Genomic DNA, 19,256 nt, shown 5'->3' on the forward strand with positions numbered 1-19,256 from the left:
TGGACCAAAAGGGACGGGCTCTGTCGCCTGAAGAGAAGCGCACCAGCTAGTAGGCAGAAGGAATGGGCAAGACACAGACAAGCTCCAGGGAGGGCGCTGCCTCTCAAAGGCTGGTGGAGAGATGGGCCCGAAGGCCAGCACCATTAGTGAAGGAGTTAAACTTTGCCAAGAAGCAAAGCGGCCTCAGCTAGCACCTACGAGCCAGCTCCAGGCCAACTGGCCTGGACGAGGAGAAGGAGGGTCAGGCACAGCCTCCAAAGGCAGGGAGGAGCACCCAGGGCCTGAATAGGTCCAACAAGGAATAATCCAGAAGAATCCAGAAAGACAACTCTCACCAGCTCCATTCTCTCTTAGTACCCATCACTCAGTCACATCCACCGGGCAACAGATCTGGGCTCCAGGGACCCATCCACTGCAGGATTTTGTGTGCTGTCTTTCCTCTTAATCTCCTGGTTTGTCCTCCCCTCCTGGACCCCGTAAATATGGTTCCCTTGGGGCTCCCCTCACCCTCCCTCCGCCTTCTCCAACATTCCCATCTTCACCAACTCCTGCTTTCCACTGACATCCTACCCAGCCCACCATGGGACGGGGGGCAGTGGTGAGAAGGAGGCCAGAGTGATTTGACTGCTTTCTTTCCCTCTACTTTCTAGACTTCAAGCAATGTTGTTATGCCACTTCTAGATCTGAAAAGCAATTCTGTTTTCACTGCCATCTACCCTCCCAGGCCCAGGACACATGCAGCCCCTCTGCAAAGTCATCCACCTCTGATCACCACCATCCCAGAAGCTTCTTCTCTCCTGAGAAGCCTGGCTCTTGGCCACGATTCTTCTCCATTTGGCTGTGGGTCGCGGTGGACGGTGCACTTGTCTGATCTGGACGCACCCCCTCCCTGCCCTTGTCTGCAGGATTTTCTACAGCACCAAGGCTAGCCTAGGGCCCACCATCTAGTAGGTGATCTATAAGCATTTGGGAAAGAAAGGAGAGAGAAAAGGAAGGGAGGGAAGGAAGAAGGAGGGGAGGGAGCCAGGGAATGATGGGTGAAAAGCAGCTTTAGTTGGGTCCCCAAAAATATTTGATCAATGGAAGCTTGTATTTCTTTTCTTGGACGTGGTGAGAGTCCGTATCTTGGGGTCTCGCCGAGCCCAGCTAACTTGCACTTGTCTGCATGTCTGGCAGGAGCGGAAGCAGGGAGGGTGGTTGAGGGGGAAAGACTGCACGTTCTCCTCTTCCCCGGCCTGAAGCTTGATATTTGAGCACAGCAAGAGGGCAGACGTGCCGCTAAGGCCCCTGGCCAAGAGCTCTGCGTCTGCTCCGAGTGTGGCTCCGGCCTTCCAACCTCCACCTGATGGCAGAGATTACGGAGGACCAAAGGCACATTCAGTCAGGAGGGTATTGGTTTACTGAATGTTCCACGGGCAGACACTGCTCTTCAAGCCTGCCAGCTGCCTCCCAGAGCAGGGCCAGCTAAGGGTCCAAGGGCATCGGCACAAGCCCCACCCCACCCCACCAGGAACAGCGCTAAGCAGGTGGCCGGCAGATGCTGGGTCAGTGGAGTCGTCGTCTTTATCCACAAGGTCAGACCGACCCTACCTTTAAATTCTCGGCACTCTGATTGTTCCAGCAGGTCAGGAGAGGACTCCCTCTTGGGAAAGTAGAAACCCAGATCCTCCTCAAGAAGTCATCCCAACCCTGCCTGTGCCACTGTCTCTATGTAGACCACCCCACACTGAGACCCATTTCCCTTATTTCTCGACATCTCTGCCCAAGCGGGCCAAGAGGACAAGGGCCCAGCCTCCCTGCCACAGTTGATCTACCCTTTCACAGTCGGGAAGTTTTTCCAGGTGGCTAGTTCAAACCCCTCCTGCTGCAGTCTAAGCTCCAGCTCTTTGGACTATAGGATGTGATAGAACAGGGACAGAAGCTGAAGCTTTCAGTAACAGCTTTGAATTTCTCCCTCCCTGCCCTTACCCGCCCCCCGCCCACCCTGACCAGAGCGGAAGGGCCGCCCCCTCCAGCAGCCAGTAGGACTTCCCAACAAAAATCAGCCTCTCGGGGGGAGTTCCCCGGTAGTCTAGCGGTTAGGATTCGGCGCTTTCACTGCTGTGGCCTGGGTTCAATCCCTGGTCAGGGAACTGAGATCCCACAAGCCGTGCAGCATGACCAAAAAAAAAAAAAAAAAAAATCAGGCTGTTAGCACCTGTGCTTAGAAAGTCACCCCTAAAACCCTCTGCTCAAGGGGCAGATGTATCACTCGGGATCCTTGGACGCTTTTCCTGAATAATTTGGGACCACCTGCAATCTTGCTCTCCCATTTTTTACTGGTTCCTCCACATCTTACCCAAAAGTTCAGAAGGCAACAATGTCACACTCTGTGAAAGTACATCAAGGGTAAACATTCACCGTGGTGCTCAGGTGTTCTTCCAGGGTGGGCACAAGGGCTGTTGTCCCCAGTGACCGCCTCCAAAGGGGCCGCCTTCTGCTACCCTTCCCCACCCTGCCTCGCCCTGGGAGATGAAGGGAAACAGGGCCGCGCAGGTGGCTGAGGCAGCCCGGAGGCAGAACTCGTGAGCTTTGGTGCTGTCCTGACATCCAGGGACCTGGAACCTGGCCTCCCTCTCTGTGTAATGGGGCAGGTGTTCCAGACCAGTCGAGGCACCAGTTCCAGGGCTGGAAAGAGATCAGATGAAGCAGCCTAAAGCATTTCAGGCTATAGATGTATCATCTTTCAGATCAAGGTCACAGAACGATAGGACGCAGTATCCCTGACGGGCTCCAGAGCCCCACCCATTCCCTTCCAAATCCTGCCTTCACCATTTACTAAGGGTGTCATCTGAACAAGGTCCCTAAGCCTCTGTGATTGCCACAGTTTTCTCTCCTGTAAAATGGGAACACTCACAACCAGGTGTATGTGGAACTATTTGGGTCTCAGTTGTGACAGAGGCCCCAGGAAAATGAATGCCATGTTCCAAAAGTAAGGCAGGGCTTGTAAAAAGGGATGACTGACATCAAGACAGTGAAAAGTCAACCCACTGGATAGGAGAAAATATTTGCAAATCATATATCTAATAAGGGACATATTTCCAGAATATATAAAAAACTCTTATAGCTTAATAACAAAAAGACAAAAATCTAACTTTAAGTATGTGCAAAGGTTGTGAATAGATGTTCCTTTAAAGAAGATAGCCAATTAACAAAGATGTTCAACATCATTAATTACTAGGGAAATGCAAATCAAAGCCATAATAAAATACCACTTTATACCCACCAGGATGGCTAGAATCCCAAAGATAGAAAACTACAAGTGTTGGTGAGGATGCGGAGATACTGTAATCCTCATACACTGGCTGGTAGGAATGTAAGATGGTGCAGTCACTTTGGAAAACAGTCTGACAGCTCCTCAAATGATTAAATATTGAGTTACTATATGACCCAGCAATTCCACTCATAGGTATCTACCCAAGAGAAATGAAAACATAAGTCCATGCAAAAACTTATACATGAATGCCCATAGCGGCATTCTTCATAATAGCCAAAAAATGGAAACAGTGCAAATATTCATCCACTGATGTATGTATAAACAAAATGTGGTATGGCCATACAATAGAATATTACAAGGCAAATCAAAATGAACTATACACACTGCAAACTGGATGAACCCTGAAAACATAACGCTGAGTGCAAGAAGGCCACGAAAGGCCACATACTGTGTAATTCTGTTCACATGAAATATGCAGAACAGACAAATCTATAGAGATAGAAAGTAGACTAGGGCTGGGGGTGGGTAAAGATGTGGGGAGTGACTGCTAATGAGTATGAAGTTTCTTCGAGGGGGGTGATAATGTTCTAAAATTAGATTATGGTGAGGGTTGTACCACCCTAAATATACGAAAACCTACTGAATTCTACTCTTTAAATAGGTGAAGTTATGATATTAAATTATATCAATGTAATATTACTTCATTATATTATATTGGGAATATATAATATTAGCTATTAAAAAAAATTTTTAAGACAGTGATGGCTGAAAACTGTTCTGTGGCTCTAAACTGCCCCCCACACACATGCATGTCAAGGGAGTGAAAGGATCAGAAAGTGAGTGATTCTAAGAGGAATCTTGGAGAGAAGAGTGTTGTTTTGCTGCAAGTACTACCTGCCAGGGAGGGGCTTTCCCCTCACCTCGGTGAGTCTGCTCAGCTCAGCTCGGGTCCGCTGGGGCTGGAAAACGTGAGAGACGGGCCTAGCTCAGGCCTGGAAGTCCACACGGTGAGAGGCCAGCCAGGGAACAGAGACAGCGGCTGCGCTGGCCACCTCAGTCCCAAGCTTTGCTGAGCCCAAGGGCGCCTTAGGGCTCCTGCGGGCCAAGGGGAGAGATCCAGCCCGGGGCTGCCTCACATCCTGTCCTAGAGGGCCACCTGGAGGGCTGAAACACCTCCACAGGAGGAAGTGGAGGGAGCGAGGGATGCTGGGGCCGAGGAAAGGGTGAGCCTCTGACAGATCTGCAGTCACCCACCCGAAGGAAACGGTGAGAAGAGACTCTTGGGGAGTTCAAGGGGGGAGGGGCTCCAAAACATCCACGGAAGTGCTGCAGGAGGAAACAGTCACCCGGAACCTTCCACTGTCAAAGAGCTCAGATGTCATATCATCCGTGCCTGTGTCTCCACTTGACAGGGGTGCAGGCAAGTCAAAATGTTCCCATCCCTTCTCTCCTTCCTCTCTTCCCATCAGTCAGGGAAACAGAGAGAAAACCTACAGAAACGACCCCCACCCCCTCCCATCCACAGCTGAAGCAAGGTAGGGGCAGACAAGGGGGAAGAACTAATTCTGGGTGAAGCACCAAGTTCACCAAGTTCACTCTGGGCGTCGTTATTACTGCCCCGAGGCTCTTGTATAACATTACCTGAGTGTGGCTAGAAAAGGCACGGGACTCACCCTAATGTCATTCGGGCGCAGGGGAAGCTTTAAAACCACATCCTAACAAGTTCTGCTTGGTCAGCCTAATGGTTACAAAACAGCAGCCACCTATAGGCATTTGGGGAGGAGTAACCAAGCGAACATACACAGGGTAAGAACACAAGGCTAGCTATCATCCAGTCATTACCTTTGTCATCATCACTGTCATCATTAGAGTTGTAGAGCTGGAAGTCTCCTTGCATATCAACCCCCCTCAATTCACTGATAAGGGAAACTGAGAGCCAGAGAGGGAAAGTAACTTTTCCAAAGTCACACAGCAAGTTGGTGTCAGAGGCAAGTCTCTTGACTTCCAAGAGTGGGGCTCCCAGAACAGAACCAGCTACAGACAGTTCCCAGAGAGTAGAGGGACCAGGGGAATATGGGTTTTTTCTTAAGAAGAGAGGGCTTGTATACATTCAAAATCACACCTCTATCTTCTTTCCTCCAGCACTTCAATAATAATAATAATAGACACAAATTATTGCCAGCATAGTACACACCAGGCACTTACTTTTCACACTGCACATACGTTACCTCATTGAGCCTTGACAACAGCCCTGGAAGGAAAGTACTGTTATTGTACCGATGTTACAGATGAGGCATCAGAGAGGCAAAGTGACCTGACCAAGGAACACAATTATGAACCACAGAGCTTGGAACCGATCTTCCGATCCTCAATTCCACAGTCTTAATCCCTAGAGTAGACATCAGTCTGTTCAACGGTATTTCTACTTTCTTCCACACACAAATTCCCTGCCCCCTTTGAAACTAAGCATGGATGTGTGACATGTTTGGGCCAATGAAATGTGAGCAGAAGGAGAGTGTGTCATGTCCAGACAGGAGCAGTGTGCAGGTCACAGTGTCCTCTGCCTACTTCAGCAGCAGTGGTGGATGCACCTATGCCATGAAGCCACCATCAGCCTGGAGGAAGTAAGATGAACAAAGACCCCTGTCAATCCACACTGGACAGGCAGCGTGGGCAAGCAATACACTTTTGTTGGTTAAGTCCCCGAGAATTTGGGGCTGTTTGTTATGCAGCATAACCAAGCCCCTCCTGACTGAGCAATGCTGCTTCCCACTACAAGCTCAAGAGAGGGAAGCTAAGTCCATCTTAGCTCCTCACAAGTCACAAAAAGGAGTAATGAGCTCAAAGAAATGGAAAGAATTGCTACTCCAACTTCCTCATTTTCCAGGAAATAAAAAAGATCTAAAGAAAAGGAGTTACCAAGGACACCCAAACCCAAATCTCCTGCCTCCCAGGCCAGTGTGTGTCTGAGTCTGTCTGTCTCTCCATGTCTCTCACCTGTTTCTCTCTCCTCACTCTCTGCCTGTTTGTGTGTCTCTCTCCCTTCCTCTTTCCTTTCTCTCAAAAGAAAAAAAAATATCAGAGAATCCTTGGACAAGCCCAGCTCATGAGAAGTTACCACAGGCTAGGGACTCCTGGCTACCATCAGGGAGGCTCTTCTCCAGCTCAGACAAAAGAACATGAAGAGGAGGTGGGTGTCCTACAGAGCTGGAATCTCTCCCCCAAGGAAGGGGATTCCTCTCCTCACAGAGCCTGAGGGTGAGAGGCTTGGGCACAAAACCAAGCCTCCTTGTCACCAGCCCCTGGCTCTGACGGGGCTGCCCACACAAACAAAAGAAGGGCTGCCGGGCATCCTGCAGGGGTGGTTATTAGTCCCCTTGCCATCTTCAGCCAGGCCAGCAGACTTGTCATTTCTCCCTTCATTACTCCTTTTGGCTCTGAGCAATCTGCTGCTTTATCCAGCCTCAGCCCCTATTCCCCCGTCCTCTTTTAAGCCTTGAGAAACTCTAATCAACTCAGTGTCCAAGGAGGTTGGGGAAAGGTGGAGGGGGGGGAGTGGGTGGGCAATGAGATAATTCAGGCCTGGTCAACCTGTGGGCTTCTCAGAATCGGAAGGCAGCCCACACCCCCTTGGTCTCGCACTTGCTTCCGGGAAGGCTTGCCCTGGAACACTCTGGAGGAATTTGGAGACAGCTCCGTGCAGCATAGGCAAAAACACAGCCCTGCTCCCACCCACAGGGAGCTGGGATCTGGGCACGGGGCTTCATTACTCAGGCCAAAGAGCTAATGGGGCTTCTGGAGGCTGTGAAATGTGGTACCAGCCAGAGCGCTGAGCTGGCAGGCTCCAGACCAAACTGGAGAGAGGCAGAGAGGCGGAGTCTGGTGGGGGGGGCCAGACTGTTCTCCCCTCCACCCACCCTGGACCTTCTCTTACTCCTCACTCAGGACCAAGACTCCAGGCATCCAACTACAGGCAACCCAGAAAACTCCTTCCTGGGTGTCATGGGCTGAATTGTGTCCCCACTCCCAAAATTCATATGCTGAAGTCCTAACCCCCAGTACCTCAGAATGTGACTGTACTTGGAGATAGGGCCTTTAAAGAGGCGCTTAAGTTAAAATTAGGTCATAAGGGTCGGCCCTAATCCAATATGACTGATGTCCTTAAGGGAAGAGGAGGTGAGGACGCAGACACACACAGAGGGAAGACCATGTGAAGACACAAAGAGGAGACAGCCGTCAACAAGCCAAGGAGCGAGGCCTCAGGAGAAACCAGCCCTGCCCACACCTTGATCTCAGACTTCTGGCCTCCAGAGCTGTGAGAAAATAAATGTCTATTGTTTACGGCAAACAGTCTGTGGTGCTTTGCAGTGGCCACCCAAGCAGACGACAACATCAGTCTGTTGGTCATCAGGCTCACGACGGGGTTCTGTTCCCAAAGTAAGGAGTCCCCAAAACGACAGGCACTCATCCTATGCTCCCCGGCCACCTGCCCCAAGGCCTGGAAACTTCTCTGCTCAGAAGGTTCTTCATTGGATTCTTCACCTTTCATCACCTCCCCCTCCTTCTGGCTTAAGTGCAGGGGAGCCCAAATGGTCCTGAGCAGCACGGTCACCGCAGCCTAGGCCCACCACGCAGAGGCACACTCTCCTTCTGTTTCTGACTCGACTTCCTGGCCCCATCCTCCAGGGAAATGGGCCACCCTGTGGGGCAGTGAGCATCCCGTCATCTAAGGTGAGGAGCCAGGGGCGGGAGGGATTTGCAGCTGACACCTGAATGCACACGCCAGCCTTACTCTGATCTCCTGACCCCGGGCTAGAGCGCTGACCTCCCTACATGCGGTATGGTCATCACGTAATGGGGCTGCAACAGGGTGAGCTGAGATCATGAAAGGAGGGTTCCACTTGTAGGGATGTCCCCCTCTTTGACAGGTCCCTTCCCCTGTCGAGCCTCAGTTTCCTCTCTACAGCAGGAGGGTGTGAGATGGGCTCTGTGATCTGGGGGGGCCGGCCTGCAGAGATCAGAAGTCCCCACATGTTTTCTGCCTTCATTTTGCTGCTGAGATTGACGGGGGACACCCTGAAGGGAAGGAAGAGCATGCTGAGTGCCACGGGTCTGCATGCCTTCAACTGGAAACCTGCACGAGGGTTCAGAGGGTAGGGATGCAGGCAGTGAGGAAGGGGTTAAACACAGAGCAATTCCTGACGTGGAGGGTAAAGTCAGGGTCACCTGGAGGGCTTCCCGGAGGAACGGAGCTCTGACCCCAGCACCGACCGCCTCTCACTTCAGGGAGAGCGGAGGTGGGGCCCAGGCCAGAGATGACCTTTGCCCCAAGAGCTGGGCTCAGTGCCCCCGCCCACCACTCTGAGTCACCCGGTGGACTCCAGAGGGACTAGGCCACTCCTCCTAAACCCGCCCCTGGTGGGCCTGAAATAGCAGAGGCGGGCAGCTTCCAGAAATGGCCTCACCTCACCTCCAACACACCACCCTGTCTGTAGTTTGAGAGGCCAGCCCCTCACCAGAGGCAGTCCTGCGTGAGCAGCCCCTCCTGTGTATGGGGGGGGGCGGGGACAGGGGGACATCAGGGATGTGCCTCAGCTGTTCCCGGCACCGCAGCCCTGCTGGGTACCTGCCACAGGGTACTGCACTCCGTGCCTCACCGCGTATAAGCCCCCCGCACATACTGAGAGGCAGGGCAGGGGAGATCTGGACTGTCCAGTGGTGAGAAGTGGGGGGCAGAGCGAGCAGACCCTCACCCAAGCTCAGCGGGACCCAGGTGCTGCCACAGGACCAGACACCCAGGACAGACCCTTGGGGACGATGGCCAGCTGAGGACGCTATAGCAGTTAGCACCGGGGTTCCACATCAGATCCGCTCTTTACTAGCGAGGCTACCTTGGGCAGGTCACTTAACCCCTCTGTGCCCCAGTCCCCCATCCAGGCATAATAACAGTGCCCACCTCACAACGTGGCTGCAAGTGTTAGATGAGATGGAGGCTATCAAGTTCTTGGCATCGTAACCGGCGCGCGGCAAAGCCCGAGCTGGCTCCCAAGGCCAAGGGGCCTCCTCCCGAGCCCTGTCAGCAGACCCCTGAGATCGTGGTCACTACCAACGTGACAGAGACTCACGAGGGAACACAGCAGGCAGCTCCTCTGCAGCTCCCGCTCCCCGAAAGGTGCTCGAAATGATTTGTCACCAAATCCCCACATTACAACAGAGTCAACGGAGGCCCCAAGAGGATGGCATCGTGGCAGAGGATTTGAACCCGGACAGTTTGGCTCCAGAGGCCACAGTCCTAACCTCAGTACAAACTACCTCTCATGAAAATTGCTACGGTAACCCAATCACGTGAGTACCGTCACCGTCCCGTTTGCAGATAAGGAAATGAAGACGACAGGAAGGCGTGATCATTTGACCAAGGGCACACGCTGCAGACGGGAGACTCCACAGTGTGGACCAGGCAGCTGGGCTCTAAAGCACACGTGCTCGAGCGCTCTAGCACCTCAGGGTCATCCTGCCTCTCCTGGTCCAGGGCCTCCCCGGGCACCACATTGCAGCCCACAGGGCCATCCCCCAGCCCGAGCGCAGCTCCAGCAAATGGCCAAACCACCGCCCAGGCTCCAGCGTGGGCCATCTCCTGAGCACCCCAGAGTCTTGGGGGTTGGGGCCCTTATCCCAGCTAGCACGTGTGGAAACTGGAGCACAGTGACTTGCACGCAACTAGGGGAACAGACAGAGGCCTTGGGCTTCCCTCTCATGAACCAGAGAATTAGCCAGAAGAAAATGCATTTACCTCTGGGCCCCAGAATCTAGAGCCTTTTAGAAGTGCTCCAGCCAGCAGAAGCAGGGTGAGGATAACATCACCGCTCCTGCCCCGGGGCCACCCCACTGACTCTCCTGTCCCTGTGGGGGATGCAGCCCAGTGACAGTGGGGAGTACACAGCGGGACAGGCTGTGTCTGCCCGGGTGACCGCTCCAGCCGCCCAGCTCCGGGCCCGGGCCAGCCAGCAAGGGAAGAGGACGGCAGGGCTGTGAGCTGCTGCCTTCCCTTCCCACCCTTGGGCGCAGGGCCAGTGTCTCAGCCTCCAGACAGGAGCCCCTCTGTCCCTACGGGACGAGCTGACCTTTAACTGGCCAAAAGATCCTACTGGTTCCATTCCTCTGCCTGGGAGAGCAGATCGGAGGAGAGAGGAGGGCGGGCAAGGGGGAGGGAGAGGAGCCCAGGGCCCCCCTCTCCTCTTCCTTCCTCCCCCTTCCCTGCCTCTGGTCCCAGCCTCCTGATCAGTCCGCCTGCTTCCTTCCCTCACGGCTGACTGTGTCCCAAGCCCCATCCTTCCCGCAGCCCCTCCTTTCCCCTTAATTGTTTTACCTTTTGTTTGCCTGGCACTTTATAGTTTACTAAATGTTTTTACATTTATCATCGCATTGAATCCACACCAGGGAGAGATGGAGAGACATTGAAAATTCCTTCCAATCGCCAAGTGTTCTTGTTAAAAATGCAAACATCCCCAGAACGATGAAGAATTAGGCTGGCAGCCACCGGTACCTCAGGACTGATGCATTTCATCCTCTGCCTTCTCCCCAGCTCCAGGGCACAAGGGGATGTGGCTGGAGCAGGAAGAGGAGCGCTTTGGCGGGGGCGGGGGGGGGCAGCCTCAGCACAGTAGGGAGGGCCCCGGTGGAGTGTCTAGGCCCCCGGAGGGGTGGGGGAGAAGTGCGGGAACTAGGCAGGGAGAGGACAAACTTGCACCACTGCAACACTGCACATGAACTTCTCCCATCAAACCCTAAATTCTAGCCTAAGCATCGCCCTCATCCCACCCCCTCTGAACTGCATCGCTCATTCTGGTGTCTCTAAGGTCAGAGGGAGAATCTTTATGCAGAAAAAGGCCTAAAAGACTTTCAGCATGGAGTCAACAAATCCAAAACCTTGGAGGCGGAGTCCAGGGTGAGGGTCCCTGGTCTACCTAATCCAGCTCTGCCACATGGCCCAGGGTCCCCACCCCAGGACAAGCTTCAGCTGGGAGGAGAAGCACAGAGGCTGGGTGCTGGTGTCCTTGAAAGGACATATCCTGGCCATAGGAGTAAATCAAGAGATGCCTCCTTCTGGGCCGGGGGGCGGACGCAGGTCTCAGTTACCCAGGCTGAAAACTGATGGGGGATGGGCCAACGGTCCTGAGGTCCTCCTAGCTTCCACATTCCGTGATCCTGGGACCAAATCAGGGTAACAAGCCTGTGGCCAAACTCCAGACAGGGCGTCTCAAGAGTTCCTGAGCTCCAGACATGCTCATTCTCAGAGGCCCCGCCCTGCATCCCATCACACATACTCAAATGGACCACATAAATCAACAGAACGCATATATAACTCTCAGGAGTTGAACCGAGTTGTGGATGACCATTTGACATTATGTTAGGTTTCGTTGCTAAATTAAACAAATATTCATTTCAATTCTGCTGCTTTCTTTTCAAATTCTGGAGCCGACCAGTTTGCTTCCAGCTCACAAACATTTTCATTGGCTGTTGATGAAAGCTTGTGGATCCTAAATGCTGTGTCTACCTTCCCAGTGCTCTGACCCCAGAGAACTCGGGCAGGGAGCCTGGAGAAATCCAACAACGGGGTTAAAAGAAACCTAACAAACGCTGTGTTTTAAGCACAGGAGGGTATCTCAAGCTCCACGCAAGGCCACTTCCTGCAAGGAGCCCTCCCAGACCACTCCAGCTCTCGAGAATCCATCCCCTGCCAATCTCAGAGCACTCACTGCCTATGGGACTCATTCGGCACTAAGGATACACCCTTGTACGGCTGTTTCGCCTCATTCTTCAGCTCATTCCTGCTTTGTTTTATCTTCCCCCACTGAACTGTGAGCTCTCAGAGGTGCTTTGGACCTCTCCTCTGCACCTCCCCTCCCTCTGAACCCAGTACGGTGTCATAGCAAACCGAGACAGCCGAGGCCCTGTGAGCAGGGGCTGTGCAGCCACAGAGGGGCTGGAAGCCACTGGTCCCACCTACCCTCCATGCCATCATCTTGATGCCCATTGAAGTTGTCATAGGAATCCCAGCGGATGAGGGGGTCGGAGGTGTTATAGTCCACGGACACGCTCGGCCCGTTCTCCAGGTGTTCCATGCCTTAGAAAATGGGAAAGGCGGAGACGACCGTGAAGAGAAAGAAAAAACCAATCAGCAGCTGGAAAAACAGAGGAAACCAACAAGTTCCCTAAGGATGCTCCCTAAGGGACTTCTCATGTTCTTGACCATGGCGAGGCAGGACCACTCGCTTAAGTTGGATGGAGAACCCAGGAGTCTGGTTTCTTGCATTCTTGAAAAGGTTCACACCAGGTCATAAGGGTAAATGAGGACAGCAGCACTGAGCAACAAAGACCCTTTAGAAGAAAGCTGGGGGACCCTCTGGCTGGGTGGCTGCCTCTTTCTCTTCTGTGTCCCAGGGAGCCCTGGGGCAGTGCCAAGAGTCCAGAGAGTCTGGCCCTGGAGTCAGGGGGAAGTGCAGGAGAGGCCTGTGAAGGGCTGCACGGGGTCACGGACAGCAGGCAAATCACAGCCTTGACGTTGAGAGGACACAGGTCATCCCAGCCATCCCCCTGCCCTTCCACTTAAGATGCTTGCCACTGCAGGCAGAAATCTGAGGAGAGAGGCAGAATCTCTCCTACACATCCAGAGAAAGCCCAGGATGCAAGTCAGGCCTTCTGGGTGAGTTACCGTCCTGACCCAGCAGTCCTTTCTTTAGTCTGCCCAGAGTCCCTCTGCTGTAACCTGACTTCACCTCTTCCTATTCTGTTCCCAAATAAGATGAAGAACAACTGGTCTCCACATATAACCAGTCTAACGGCTTAAAGGCTATTATTAAATTGGCCTTCTCATCTTCAGGTTGAATCACCTCAGTTCTCATAAATACTTATCGTCCATCCAGCACCTTTGAGAGTCCCCTTGGCCACTCCCTCTATCCACCATAGCCTTCAGTCTCTGAATATAATAGGATGATGACCTAATGGGGCCAGAATAGTTTATCCAACCCAGCGCCTCTCTGTCTACTTTTTTATTTTTATTATCCAGAGATTAAGTCACTGGTTCATGTTTAGCTAGGGGTCCACTATGATACCCAGATCTTTTACTGCTGGCCTGACTCTCAACCACAGGTAACTTGATATTTGTAGAGCAGATCAGTGGGAAAATGGTTGAGGTCGGGCAGGGCAGAGTGGAGGGAAGGGAATGAATCAATGGATTCTAACTTGGCATTTACCTTGAATTTTCTCTGGTCCATAGGAAAACACAAATTCAACTTTGCCATATTCTGGAAATCGATCATCTGAAAAAAGGAAAAGGAAAAACAAAAATGGGCAACTGATTCCCAAAAGAGGACTCCACAAAAAGTTTTCTTCTAGAAGAGTTTAAAGTAATACATGTATACATGGTTGATAATATAATAAGTAGTACACATAATACCATTAAGTCTCCTACCCACCTAGCCCTGTCTTACCTGTCTGAGGTAACCATTTCTTAGCATTTCTATTTCTTGTTCTACGAGCAGTCACCTCTAAGACCCTAAATAATAACCACAGTTTTTATGCCACTATTTCTAGATATATCAGTTTCAAATAATCTTCACTGATTCACCACTATGAAGATGAACAATTTGGATCACTTATAGTATTCCCACCTCCCTTCTTAAACCTGGTTTATTATTATTATTACTATGACTACTGTTATCATTATTAGTTCACCCTTCTGATTACCTCTGAAACTTTCAATACGATGGTTAAGCCTCTATTTCTTGATCTGTCCATTTCCGATGGTGCCCTGATTCCCTCCATGTAGGAGGAGGAAGTTTGGGCCCCACCCTTCTCCCACCTCTCCGCAACTCTACGTTTATTTTGTCAGCTAGTCTCTTACTTTCTTTGTTAAGACTGATGACATTTACATTCTCTTCTGCAATTATAACGGCATCTTCTGCTTTTGCTCTCCTGGCTCCGGTACAGGGAAAGCTCATCATAGAAACATCCTTCTCCTGCATGAGCCAGACCACACTGGGGGATCAGGCCTCTCCTCCTCAGAGCCCCAGCCCCACGCTCTGATCTCTGCCTGAGCCCAATCTGCACACAGATCACCATCCACTGCTTGCAGGAAGGGAAGTTACAGCAGGGGTGGTGTCGGCTCCCTGGAGCACCCATCATGCCTGTGTATATCTCCATCACTGCAAGCATCACTTCATAGTATCATGTCTGTTTGTGCCTTTCTCCCATAAGACTGGGAGCTCCCTGAGGGTAGGGCCTGACGTCTTTCTCTTTGTATCACCAGGGTCTAGCGCATGCCTGGCACATACAGACACACAGTGATGCTGGTGGATTTATACATGGACAGATGGATGGATGAGTGGATGGGTGGATGGATGTGGACACGTCCTGAGCCTGAATGTAATACAGATAAAACCTTAAACAGATCGAGGAAAGAAGCAAAGGGAGACAGCTCCCGGAACACCTCCCTTCCCGTGGGAAAACGGTCACCCTTCACTGCTGCCACAGCCCCTCCATTATTGCTCTCCTATCCTGTGGCCTAATTATTCCTTGCTAGGTCTGCCTCTCTACTCAGCGAGCCCACCTTTGAAGGCATCATCGAGGTCCTCCTTCCCAAAGACAACCCCCAGGTCATGGATGGCGCAGGTATGGAACTGCACGCGGAAGATGACGTCTCGGGCTGGGCTCCGGAACTTCTTGTGGTAACACTTCAGCTGGGTGGGAAAGACAGCAGAGCCCATCAGGGGCCGAAGGTGGAAAGTTAGTCCCAAGGGGCCTCCTTATCAGCTCCACGACTAAGCCCCAAACCCAGTGAGGAAAAGGTCACCAACCCCAAACAGGATCTCAGAGCTCTCTGCGGAAACTTCCAGAACAGCAGAGAGTTGACAGCCAGCCTTGCCCTGTGGGGACAAAGCTATCCTCCCAAGAAGTTCCTGTACACCAGTCAGAATGGGCAACGTAGGAGTGGATTTCAATCACAGGAGGAAGGAGTGAAGTTAGAATTGAGGGAGTCCTTGTCACCAGCAGGAAGCCCGGAGGTAACAGCTCACACAGAGATGTATGTCCCTGGAGATACTCCAGAACAAGGGGCAAGCCCGGGGGAAGGCACATCCGACACTGAGGCAGGGGATGGACAAGGACCGTCAAGGTTGGAAGGCCTTGCAGGGGCCCTGAGAGCCAACGACCCCAAGGCTGGTGGCCCACCAGGAGGGACGCTCTTGTCCAGAGAGGCAGAAGGGGAGGAGGAAGAGAAAAGGAAGAAAAATTCAACGGCGGTGCGGGGGCTTGAGACAGAGGGGCAACTTACCAAGATGTCTCCCTTCAAGAGCAGCCCAGGCTCGATGGTGATGCAGATGCTGGTCTGGCTGTCTCCCTGGACGTTGCTATGGGAGCGAGGCAGGCAGAGGGACAGAGGGCTGCTGAGGCGGCCGGGCAGTGCACTTTCTCCCAGCTGCCCCTCTGCCAGGGGGCTATTGTGAAAGCTCGCTGACCCATCCCTCAGCCCTACCCTAGAAGTCCTCCTAGAAAAGGTCCTAGGCAGCCCCCCAACCCCGGCCCCCGGCCCCCAGTCCTCAGCCTTGGACCTCCGGCATCCCTGTGGAATACCTACTAGATACCAGAAGTGTAAACAGGTTGCATGGCCTGGTAGATCCGGAGAAATGGCCGACACCCTGTAAGGGAGGGGCGCTATTAGCCAAGACAGCAGAAACAGTGGGAGGAGGAAGGGGGAGAGGAGAGATGAAGGAAGGAAGGATCGGCCAGGAGGAGGAAAGGGAAGAAAGGGGGAAAGGGAAGGAGGAAAAAAGGAAGGAGAAATGGAAAAAGAAAGAGGAAGAAATGCTAACTTTTCATTTCAAAGGCATTTTGAGTTTACAAAAACACCACACCGTCCAGCGTCACCTGCCCACAGGCACTGCCAGTATCCAACCCATTTTGCAAATGAATCAACTGGGGCTCAGAGAAATAGGAAGTGGTACAGTTGAGACTCCAAGCCTAAGACTGCAGCTAGCCCGTATTTTTACCCCCAAGGCTGCCTCCTAAGACAAAGAGATGGAAGACAGGAGGGGAATGGAAGCTAGAGGGCTCGGGCAAGTACCTCCTTTAGACTCAAAGTTGGGGATGCCGTGCATGATCACGTGGTGCAGAAACAAGGGCTTGTTGTTCATTTTGATGGAGCCAGAGAGCAGGCCGCTGAAATAATGCACGTACCTGGAGCAGGGAGAAGGGCAGCTTCAGCCAGGGAGGCCTCTGCTGGAGCAGAGCCATTCTGTTCTCTTTTCCCCCGGCATATTGCCCTAGGTTGCCCTGCCAACATCCCCCCGCTCCCGCACCAACCCCCAGGCCTCCTGGCAGGTGGGGTCTCCACCCTTGCTGCCGGTAGCCCCAGGAACGAACAGGTACTACTACATCTGGAGTGGCATCCAGCCAAACCTCCCACTTGGGGTTCTCTGGCGCCTCCTGGTGGTCAATGTGGCCATCTCGTTCCTGCTTCACTCCCGGCCCAGGAATCTCCCGCTGGACCAAATGCCCTCCCACACATCCCTGACAGGCATCATTTAGCTGTTCACTACCGCACAAGGCAGGGTGATCAACCGTCAGACAGCTCTGACAGCCTCACACCGAGCCCAAACCAACCTTGCATCTGTACCCACAGGCCCCAGTTCTGCTCCCACAAGACCCACCAGCCACATGACAATCCAGCAAATAGTAAGAGCTCAGTAATTCTGGTCCTTCATTTTTTTATATCACGCTGAAGGGTACAAAATTCCTCTGTACCATATTTGACATTAGAGGATATCTAACTTCCACTAAGTATTCCTATCTCTAGGGTCAACATGCCCCAATTCCCTTAAAAGGATCTCGTTGGAAGAATGGAAGGAATAAGCCATCCCCACTCCTTCTAGAAGAGAGGGAAAATTAGGTCCAGAAAGGGTCATCAGCCTCCCAAAGGCACACTGCAAGAGCACACAAAGGTGGGAGGAGAGCAGGTGGGAGGAGAAGGGAAGCAGTCTCACTCCAGTGCATCTACTAGGAGAGGCCAATCCTTTTGGTTGGTGTGTCCTCCTTTTCTGACTGGCCAGAGGACACCAAGCTGGGTCAGCTGGACCAATCAGAATGCATTCTGATTTGAGGCCAGTGAGACCAGAACGCTCACAACCATGACAATGGTCCCGTCCCGTCTTTTGGCTCCTCGGCCCACCTCCAGGCCTGTGGGCCTCTGTTCCTGGGCTGGGGTGGGGCCACCTTGGACTCTCCCAGCAAGATAATCTGATGGGCAGCACGAGCTCCTATTCAGGCCCCTGCCCAGCCCCCAGCCCCGTTGCTCAAACCGGAAACCTGGAATGGCGGGTTCCTATCAGATCTTCTGATCGTGCCAACAGGATGTGTCTGTGTGCTGGGGACAATGAGCCCGGGGTGGGGTGACAATGAATGGGGGAGCTGCAGGCAAAGCCCCTCCCTCCCTCTCTCCCTGCCCTCCTCTCCTCCAGCTGCTCCAATCCCTGCAAGCGACACTGACAAGAAGGCGGGAAAGTGGCAAGGAATGCCACTTTCCCAGCAGCTGCACTTCCACATTTGGGCACAGACAGAATTACCCACCCATGAGCAGATGCAGTTGCACATACGAGCTGCACAGCAGATACAGATAATGTAAACACGGACACACACACACACACACACACACACACACCGATGGCATGCTACGTAAGCACACATTGAGCACGGTGGAATCCCTGAACAATCCTGGTCCTGAGAGGTAACACTAATCCCCATTCTCCAGGCTTTCCGCTTCAGAAATGTGACAGCTCTGCCCTCTCTCTCCAAGCCACATTGTGCCATCGCAACAGCGTGCTCCTCTATTTGAACCTCTTATCTTTCCAGGTCAAGGGCCGGACTCGTGACCAAGGCCACCAGCCACAGGTAGCAAGTCAGGATCTTAAATAATACTTCTTTCCTCCCTGAGACTTCTTCCCTGGGAAGACTCTCACTGATCCACAGCTGCTGTGTCTGGCAGCCTAGTCAGAATTTTCTGCACATAAAGACATTCCGTTTCTGATCTCTGACCCAGAGGCTGGCTACCAGCTGTCCTGTGCCAGTTGTAAGGCGCTGGTTGCCAGCGGACTCATTCACTTCTGCTTGGGCTTCCTGCTACAATGGTGGAAACAGTCCCCGGTGGTGCCGGCACATTCTAGCCAGGCAAGGTAGGGGTGACGGGGTGTGAGTTGGGGACCTCCGGCATGGAGAGGCTGAAAAGCTCCAGGATCTGTAGCTAGGGGGTCCTGCTTGCCCAGTCAGTGTTCCGAAGGGATAGAAAAGTCAGTGAGACATTTTGGCCTTTATACTTGCTATTCCCTCTACCTGGACCCTTTACCCCAGACCTTTACTTAGATGTTTCCTTCTCCCTTCTCAGACCTCACCTCACATGTCATCTTCTCAGAAAGGTCAGCACACTGGAATCAGCCCCTCACGTTCACCCCTGTCATTCTCTAGCCCGTCGTGTTCTGGTTTGGTTTTTTCCCCATCAAAGCACTTACCACTGTCTGAAATGACCTTGAAGGTTTATTTACTTGTGTAATGTCCATCTTTCCCAATACAATGTCAGCTCACTAAGGGCAAAAGGCTCTGTCCTGTCCAACTAGATACCTCCAGCACTTGGAACATACTAGAGTACCTAAAATTTGCCAAATGAATGAAGGAATCCATCCCTGTCCTCCTTCCTGCCTGGGCTGTTGGGGACCACATGGGTGAGAGACCGTTGTAAAATTTTAAAGCTCTCACAGCAGAAGGTGACCCTTATCACGAACATCTGTGACCTCCTCAGGGCAGGTGGCAGTGACATCAGCCTCCTGTAGACCCATCAAAACACGGAAGCAGCCCTGCTGCCAGGAAGAAAGGCACTGCCTTCTTATACAAGCTGCCTTCTTGTACCTCCCCCACTGCTGCCCCTGCTGCTCTCTGGCACCAACCTCAGGAGCAA

General features: G+C 52.6%; 1 protein-coding gene across 11 annotated transcripts in view; it reads right to left on the bottom strand.

The window, feature by feature from the left end:
* TNS1 (tensin 1) overlaps nucleotides 1-19,256 on the bottom strand; it is a 202,312-nt gene that overhangs the window by 67,741 nt on the left and 115,315 nt on the right. For all 11 annotated transcript variants that reach the window (XM_049712755.1, XM_049712747.1, XM_049712750.1 and 8 more), the window contains 6 exons: nucleotides 16,377-16,489; nucleotides 15,891-15,951; nucleotides 15,588-15,663; nucleotides 14,865-14,994; nucleotides 13,510-13,575; nucleotides 12,264-12,380 (listed from right to left, as the gene is read on the bottom strand). In XM_049712755.1, coding sequence (XP_049568712.1) covers nucleotides 12,264-12,380; nucleotides 13,510-13,575; nucleotides 14,865-14,994; nucleotides 15,588-15,663; nucleotides 15,891-15,951; nucleotides 16,377-16,489 — 563 coding nt within the window. The remainder of the gene's footprint in view (nucleotides 1-12,263; nucleotides 12,381-13,509; nucleotides 13,576-14,864; nucleotides 14,995-15,587; nucleotides 15,664-15,890; nucleotides 15,952-16,376; nucleotides 16,490-19,256) is intronic.

The sequence above is a fragment of the Orcinus orca genome, chromosome 7 (genome assembly GCF_937001465.1).
Source record: "Orcinus orca chromosome 7, mOrcOrc1.1, whole genome shotgun sequence".
Lineage (NCBI taxonomy): Eukaryota > Metazoa > Chordata > Mammalia > Artiodactyla > Delphinidae > Orcinus > Orcinus orca.